Source organism: Solanum tuberosum, unplaced genomic scaffold (genome assembly GCF_000226075.1).
Source record: "Solanum tuberosum cultivar DM 1-3 516 R44 unplaced genomic scaffold, SolTub_3.0 scf00092, whole genome shotgun sequence".
In the NCBI taxonomy this organism is placed as follows: Eukaryota; Viridiplantae; Streptophyta; class Magnoliopsida; order Solanales; family Solanaceae; genus Solanum; species Solanum tuberosum.
Window position 1 is genome coordinate 1,362,462 of NW_006239019.1, and position 9,437 is coordinate 1,371,898.

General features: G+C 30.9%; 1 protein-coding gene across 1 annotated transcript; it reads left to right on the plus strand.

The window, feature by feature from the left end:
• Positions 1 to 589: 589 nt before the first annotated feature.
• Positions 590 to 4,281, plus strand: LOC102599481 (probable serine/threonine-protein kinase WNK9). Its single transcript, XM_006347736.2, has 7 exons — positions 590 to 1,023; positions 1,133 to 1,170; positions 1,402 to 1,629; positions 1,748 to 1,968; positions 2,116 to 2,273; positions 2,353 to 2,800; positions 2,884 to 4,281. The coding sequence occupies exons 1-7, from the start codon at positions 949 to 951 to the stop codon at positions 3,960 to 3,962; spliced, it is 2,247 nt and encodes a 748-aa protein (XP_006347798.1). The 5' UTR covers positions 590 to 948; the 3' UTR covers positions 3,963 to 4,281.
• Positions 4,282 to 9,437: the final 5,156 nt, after the last annotated feature.

The following is a 9,437-nucleotide window of genomic DNA, read 5'->3' on the forward strand; positions in this document are numbered from 1 at the left end:
GTGAACTTTATTTGACTCACTCTTTTTTTTAGTCTTTCTGAAAAAGAATGATATGTTTTTATATTTAGTAATGATTTTATTTTAAAATATAAATTTTATTCCTTATAAAATTATTTGTAGCCAAAAGATTTTAAAAGTCAATCTTTTTTTTTAAAATTTCGTATCAAGTCAAATTACGTCACATTTCCTAGAATTTAATTGAAGTCGCAGCCTTATCCATTTATTCTTTTAACCCAACTTTATTTTGTTCTATTTCAAGAATTCTAACACGGTTTTATACCAATAGAAATAATGAAATATTTTCAAAATGATCTATTGATACAACATACTACTTTTACCATATTCAGTCAAATTACGTTACGTAAATTTGACGAAGAAAATATAAATCATAAAATATTTTCAAAACGATTTATTGATAGGGCATACTAATTTTACCATATTCAATCAAATTACGTCACATAAATAAATTTAGACGAAAGAAAATATAAGTCATTTCATGCACTTAATCAAATCTTTGACTAATATGACCTCTTTATTTTTTTTCTCTTTCCACTTTTCTTGTTCTTTTGTCTTCTCCTTTTTTAGCTGGCTTGCTTTTTTGATACAGTTTTATTGATTTTCTCTTTCTCTATATTGATAAGATGCAAGATATACACACTCATTTACCTACCCTACGCCCACCCCCTACCCCCAACCCCACATTCTTTTTCCCCTTAATTTTCTGTAGACTCACGTTTATCGTGGATACCCTTCAAGAAGTGTTGTTTGGGCTGTGAAAACTTCAATAAACTCACTTTCTCATATTTGTTTTCTTACAAGAAAAGTTCCTAAAACTAAAAAATATCAGATTTTTTATCTTTTTCATTCTTTCAACTGACTTGTTTCTTGCTGAATGAACAAAAAAGATACAATCTTTGTAAGCTAAATAGATAAATTTTGAAAAAAAGAATGAATGGTCTTACAGATACAGAACCAGAAATTTCTGAATTTGTTGAAGTTGATCCAACTGGTAGATATGGCAGAGTATGTCCTACTCTCTTTCTCTTTATGTGTCTCTCTCACAGTCAGGTTTTTTCACTCCATTGAAGTTTTGAGCTTGATGTTTTGTTCTTTTCTTGTTTTTTTGATGCAGTATAATGAAATTCTTGGAAAAGGAGCTTCAAAGACTGTGTATGAATCAAAACTTATCTTCCTTTTTTTGCTTGTAAAATGGGTATTTGTTAGATCTACTAGACACCCGTTTTGGTATTTGGTTCAAATGTTGCAGCTTTACTGTGGGGTTTATAGAAATGGGGTGTTTCAAGATTTGGGTTGTTTTGCTTCTCCAAATTTTTGAATAAAGGATGGAACTTTAAGGTGGATCATTCTGATTTGATTGGTTTGTATGTAATGATTGTGCAGTTATAGAGCATTTGATGAATATGAAGGGATTGAAGTTGCTTGGAATCAAGTGAAGCTTTATGATTTCTTACAAAGTCCTGAAGATCTTGAGAGGCTTTATTGTGAAATTCATTTACTCAAGACTTTGAAGCACAAAAATATCATGACATTTTATACTTCTTGGGTGGATCCTGCTAATAGGAACATCAATTTTGTTACTGAAATGTTCACTTCTGGAACTCTTAGACAGTGAGTTCTTAATTTTCTGTTTCTTGGCATTTGATTTTTTTTTTACTATTGCTAAATCTGGATCTCCTCCACCACCACCCTCAAATCCTTTGCCTTTTTTGTTTGTGGGGTTTGGTAGGTATAGGCTGAAACACAAAAGAGTCAATATTAGAGCAGTAAAACGCTGGTGCAGACAGATCTTGAATGGACTTCTCTATCTTCATAGTCATGATCCCCCTGTAATCCATAGAGATCTTAAGTGTGATAACATCTTTATCAATGGAAACCAAGGAGAAGTGAAAATTGGAGATCTTGGCCTCGCTGCTATTCTGCGAAAATCGCACGCTGCTCATTGTGTTGGTATACTTCTTACACTGATTTTACTCACCTTATACTTTTCTCTTCTGCTTTGCCTAGTGTGTGAAATGTATATGATCAATTTGTGTGTGTTTGTGCTATGACTTGGAAAATGGTTTGCTCAAATGTTTATGGGTCTGTAATAATCAGGTACGCCTGAGTTCATGGCTCCGGAAGTTTACGAGGAGGAATACAATGAACTAGTTGACATATATTCTTTTGGTATGTGCATATTAGAAATGGTTACTTTTGAGTACCCATATAGTGAGTGCACCCATCCAGCTCAGATCTACAAGAAAGTGATGTCTGTAAGTACTTATCTTTTGTACTCTTTTTGTCCTTCCCTTTCTGTTGTGGTTATCCCAATTGATTTGGTCAATATTTTAGGGGAAAAAGCCAGACGCGTTGTACCAAGTGAAGGATCCTGAGATACGTCAATTCGTTGAAAAATGTTTGGCCACTGTGTCTCTAAGGCTCTCAGCAAGAGAGCTTCTGGATGACCCTTTTCTCCAGATTGATGATAGTGAATCAGATTTAAGACATACAGAGTCTAGGAGAGAACTAGATTATATGAACCCTCTGCTAAGGAAGCCTGTTCTTGGACTAGATTATGAAGGAAAATCGTTTGGTAATGGCGCCTACAATGATTATGGTTTTGATGATATACATGAATGGGCATCTGATCCAAATGAATATGAGCAAACTGGAATTGAACTGTTTGAGTATAACGATGATGAACACGATGAACATTCCGCAGATTTGGATATAACTATTAAAGGGAAGAGAAGAGAAGATGGTAGCATCTTCTTAAGACTCAGAATTGCAGACAAAGAAGGTAAGCAGCCATAATTTATTTTCTTGAACTGATTTGTTTATGCTTATCATGAGCTGAAAATTGTGCTATCTGTGTCTTTGCAGGCCGTATCAGGAATATCTATTTCCCATTTGATGTTGAATATGATACAGCATTAACTGTTGCAACTGAAATGGTATCCGAATTGGATATCACTGATCAAGATGTTACAAAAATCGCCGATATGATTGATGGTGAGATTTCCAAGTTAGAACCCGATTGGAAGCCAGGGCCAGGAATCGTAGAAACCCCTCGCTTTGCAAATTCTAGCTTCTGTCACAACTGTTCGTCCAACAATTCCTCTATCGGTTCGTTCATGAATTTCCTGTCTAAAAATCCAGCTACTCAGAATTTGCAGTTAGCGGAATGCAATGGATGTGCTGCTACACATGGTCGGTTTGAAGAGGTTACATATCAATCTAACAGTCCTCGGCCTATTACTTCGACTTGTTCTGATGAACCAGCATCATCAAGCCATATTAATGGTGTCCATTACAACTTGTTCAAAATGAATGGTTTCCATCACACAGAGATTTGGGATCGGCATGAAAGCTTTGAATGCAGTTCAGTGGGATCCGAGGAGAGTCATTTCCTTGAAGAAGGTGAGAAATTGTATCACGACCCGTCAACAGAAGGTCAGAAAGAGGCTGGACCAAAGAGTGAGCTTACATCAGGTGTAAAAAATTTAGGCAGATCTTTATCAAATCCCCGTTCTTTAGGTGAAATTCCTGCGCCATACGAAATTTCTGAGTATGAGCACTTGATTGAGCAGGAAATGAGATGGCTCAAAGCAAACTACCAGATAAAATTGAGGGAGCTAAAAGATCAACACTTGGGACTTCCACCTAAAGCTTCAAAACCTCCTACAGGTTCCTCTAAGCGGAAAAAGAAGACAAAGAATAGGAATTCATGTCTTGAAACTCTACTTAAGTCTTCTGATTGTGGTAAGACCATTAGTTCAGAATCAAATGGACTTAGCTGCCCCATTTCGGTATCCCAAAGGGCCCGAAAATGTGAGGCGATGAAAGGTTCCCCGAATGTCAGGGACATGGTTAGTACTGCAAAGAGTTTCTTCACCAGAACATTGCTTCCCAACTCACTTCACAGAACAACATCCTTACCAGTTGATGCTGTTGATATATAACTGTTGTAAGAAACTCCATTTTTTCTTGTTCCTTTTAAGTGTTTCATACAATAGTAGAGGCTGTAAAATTGTCTTTGTTATCTATGAGGTTAGTTTATGATGAGGCCATCCCATTTACCCCTCCCTTTTCTACTTGTGGGGTTTGCCTATATAATATTCTTGAATATAAAAATATGAATGATAGTGAGCTGTGACAGGCAAATTATGAGACAGACAATGTAATTATTGAGGCTTTAGAGGATTTCTCCAAGTGGGATATGTACATGACTTTGGTTCAAATTTTTGAGTTGCAATGTACAATAATAACATTATCCTTTTACCTTAAAATTGCCAAAGAAGTGCATCTGTTTGTCTGTTCTCATTGGTGCCTTTATTTTTAAGTTGAAGTGCATTATTTTCTGCAACATGCAACTGATGATCTGATCTTATTTATCTTTAATATGTTAGTTATTTGCTGGCCAATGAGAGGTTTAATTGAGAATTCTTGCATTTGCAATATTGCATATATCCTCAACTTTATTGTCAATGATAGAAGTTTGGTTTTCAAATATGAAATTATTGCTCATGTCCCACTCCTCATCATGCCTCATCCAACTAAAATCTACTCACAATCTGCCCTTTTTCATACATGGTCCAGAAGGGATAACTTCAATAAAATTATCTCCACTATATGTTTTGGTTGACCATAGTGAAAACAAAAATAAGAGAAGGTCACTTGAAATGGTCTGATCATGTTCTATTTGATCGCCAGATATACACGTTCAGTAGGAGTTGTATATGCCAAATAGTGAAGATTTGTGGGGTTAATTTCAACTTGCTTAAAATTAAGGCGTAGTTATTACGTTATTAGAAGAAATGAAAAAAGGGAAGAATCTTTTGTTGTTGCTTTTTTTTTTTTTCCTTCTTTGTTTGGACAGCAATGATGAGGTTGGATTTCACACATTGAGAAGGAATCTTAAATTAAATTGTTACACATAAAAGAATTGAATTTTCTGAAATTGGACCAAAGCTAAAGAGATTCCATAAGCATATGGGCACTAGCCAAACTTTTAATCTATTAAAAAAAATAGGCTGGCTCACTCTATAATTATTGCATCCTTTTTTAAAGGTATATTCCAAATTATTATTCTCTCTTTTATTCATTTTTTTTTTCTGAAGTCAATTTATATTAAAACTTGTTATTTTTAACAATGGTAAAACATGATAAATATTTATCTGCACCGAGTATTTAAATGATAATATCATAGTTAATTGGTGTATTTTGTAATATGTTCATGATTAAACGTAGTAATAACTTCAAGATTTTCAACCTTACTTAGAAACAACAAAATAAGTTTCTTGAGAAAGTATTCAAAGGGGGAAAATTGATACAATTTGGATGAAAAAGACTCACAAATTAAAATGCAAATTTGAATAGTATCGAAAGAATAGGAGAATTAATATGTTCTATTTGTTTGACTATTAAAGGTCAAATTTTTAGAGTATCATTTTTGTAGCTTTAAAGTCTCCTGTTTATTTTAAGACAAAGACTATTATTTTGATAATTAATATATTTGAAAAATTCAAACGTCATCAAAATGTTAAGAAAAATTGGTCCACCATGAAGAACTTTTTGGTTTATTTTCTTTGGCATCTAGTTTTGATTTATAAATTTTTTCTGAAAATCATTTATGGGTATTTTGAAAAAAAAAAATTATTTATTTTATTGGTGGTTGGATGATATTTTTTCGTATGAAGGCATTTAAATTCTTGCAAACTCTATAAACGTGTTGACTATTTAATGACCAAAAAAAAAAGAAACTGAAAGTGAATTTCTTAAGGTCAATACAAATTAAAATATACTACTATGACTATTTTTTAAACGTTTTATTACCAAACTGAATTGTTAAATACATTCCTAGACCATTTTAAGGCAGGTTGATTTTAAGAAGATCGTTGATTTTTGCTATGACTAAACTTTTATCACGTTTAATTGACTTGTCTTAAAAATTAATCAACCATAAAAAAAAACTATTATAGTTGTTACTCTATCATACTATATTTCCCTTTTTTTCTCCAACTAATTAGCAAATTAAATCCTTGTTTATTTGATTTGGCTTTTCTTAGAGTAAGGGGATTTTACAACTTACAACTTACAACACAACTAATATTGAACTTTCTAAAGTTAATTTTGACTTAAAAAATATATACAAAATGTCTTTTAATCTGAATTAGGTGTCAAACACTTTCCATCACACAAATAATTGACCAGATATTTAATTAATTAATAACCTAATAATGTCACAATATTGACAAAATGAAAGATAAGTTATTTGTCCATTTTTATTTTTCTTTTTTCCATAAGTAGTCAAGATATTGACTACAAATTAATTCCGTAATCATCACAATTAAAAATACTCCGTAAACTTAATGTCCTTAATGATTGTCATACTTCTAAAAAACAGAAAATTAAAATAAACAAGAAACAATTACCAGAATTTGAATTGCAAGCTGAAATGGATATTCAAAAAACAAAAAGTATCACATTATTTGAGACGGGAGGAAGTACTAACTTTTTTATTAGTACTAGAAATAAAGATTTTTCCCATCGCAAATCAATGAGAAATTTGTGTTATATAACATGATTTCCCCCCCCCCCCCTTAATTTTCCATCGAATATATAAAGACGCATAGTAAAAAAAACAGATTCTCACTGAAATTGTGAAACTTTTTCTAATTTTTTCATATAAACAATTATATATATATATATATATATATATATATATATTTATTTTTTTCCATACCAGTTCAATTAAAATATCTATAAAAATAGTCACTAAACATTTTTCAATAAAAAAAAATTAATAATTTTTTAGTAGTAGATATTTTTAGTTACGTAATACATATTGTGATTGATTTCTATAAAAGTCAATCAATTGGGAGTATTTGATCCAAAAGTTAAAATATATTTTTGTTAAATAATCAAAAGTTACAATAAAAGTAGCTACAAATTCCGTTTAACCAAATACATATATATCTCAATTATAAACTTTTAAACTTTATTACTCCATAAAGTGTAAAAATATGAGAAAAAACTTCTAATTTATTTTAAAGATCCTTATCCCTAATTCCCCACTAACTCAATCTCTTTTCTTTAGTCAACCACTTTATTTTTTCCAATTTTTCCCTCAAGAATAAAAAATTAATTCGTCATTATTGATTAATGATTGAACCTATATATTATGGTACTAATTAAAGTGTACCTCTTGTACTAGTAGATCTCAACTCTTTTGATTTACCTTTTTTATGGTGGGGGGGGGGGGGGAGTAAACTAGTCAATTATTAAAATCAGTTAAATGACCTAATTTTAGGTTTGGTATATAGAGAAATTTGCAATAATAGTAATAAAAACAATTTATTAGTTTTAACAATAATGATAATGATGATGTATAGACTATAGTTATGAGTTATGACTTCCTTGCATTGGATTCCAATAGTCTTAGGATACCCAAATCATAAGGTTTACTATAAATTAAGGATATGTTTTATTAATTAAGAGATGAAAATATTTCCAATTTGGTGGAATTAATTAAAATATGATCACTTGCCCCAAAGTTAGAAACCTTCCATGTGCACTTTCTCCCACATGCATTTTTAAGTTTAGGAGAGGTCGTGAGTGGTTTAGTATTTGAAATTTACTAATTCAATTAATTAAGATTTGCGTTGAATAAGTTCATTAAGAAAATAAATCACAAAACTCTGAATAAAAATTGAATAAGTTCATTAAGAGAATAAATCACAAAACTCTGAATAAGAAGCTTTTCATTCGATTATATATAATCTCATTTCTAATTAGAAATGAAGCAATCACTTGTTTCTTAAACTAAGTATGACGATTCATCAAAGCCTCTTTCTTATTATTTTTTTTAACTCACTCATAGGGGTTGGGATCATCTCAGCCATTGTCATCCGATCCCAATTTCTGTTCAACCCGATAATTACATTAGATAAATTGTGTGACTTCAAACAATATAATCATGTCAATTGAAAAAAAGTGTGCGTTAATATATCTAAAGTGGCCAAAATTCTATCTAGATACTTTATTTTAGAACCAATCATTTGGTTTGCAAGTTTGTTACTCCATTCTTTCTTCTAGAATTGTACATATTGTTGTCAACTAGAGCACTATAATGGTTGAGATCATGCATATCTATCCCAAAAAAGATAGATGAAATAGTCAAAAGATTGTATATTAAAAAGTGTTGATAGCAAACTAAAAAGTAGGGTAACTTTAAGAGATGTGGATATTATATTCTTCTTAGTTCTTTTTATATAATATGAAAATTCTCCAAATGTGACAAATTCCATTTCCTCTTCTATCTATCTCTATCTTGAGTTGAGCACTAAATTCCCATTCTTGAAAATGAAAAATTGTAGTGATTACTTTTGAGCTCCCACAACTTGCCATTGATTTTGACACTAAGAATAATGTATTAGAAAAATTAATACCGGTACTTCTATGTTCCATATTAGTTGATCATTATATTCAAAATAGTTATTTCATATTAGTTGTTCATCTTACTAAATCAAGAAAACATTAATTAAATTTTTACTATATTACACTTGCAATTAATTCTTTTTGAAAGTGTTCACATTTGTTTGTAAAAATTCCAAGAAGTTTTTTAAGGGATGAATTAGTAAAATTATCTTTTTATTTATGATTTCTTAAGCACCGTGCAAAATGAAAAGTGATCAACTAATATAAGACTGAGGGAGTATTAATTATGATATTATTTAATCTTTTATGTGATAGAAATTAATACATAACAAACTATAGTATTAGCAAGACAGGGGCAACTAATACGTGATAAACATAATTAAAGACAAAATTGTTATTAATGCACCCAGTCAAATAATCTCAAACATAACTAATTTCAGTATTACTAATACTCCACTAGTATTATTCTTATACTCCACTAATGAATAGAACGATCAAAACATCTAAAATAATAATTAACAGAATAATTGTTACGATCTAAATACACCTTATTCAATAATATTATTAATATACGCTCTGTAAATAATCTCAGAGATGAAAAATATCCACTAATAAATAGGACATACGAAACATTTAGAATCAGAATTCAAAAACAAATATACAAGATACTTTTTTTTTTTGAAAAAAAAAAAGAACATTTATGCAGTGTGCTCAAACAGTTTAAGAAAATAAGTTAAAGATGTCAATTTTAAAAGAGCAACTTTCACATATAGCAAACACAAAATTCATATTTGTATGCTATAGCAAAGTTTGCATAATTGCGCTCCATAGCAAATATATATTTGCGTTTTTGTATAAAGTGAGAGAGGCGAGTGAGAGAGCGAGAACTGGGAGAGTGGCGAACGATATCTGGGAGAGGGGAGAGAGGGGAACGAAAAAAAATATATATATACAATTTTCTCTCGCTTTATACAAACACAAAGACATTTTATACAATT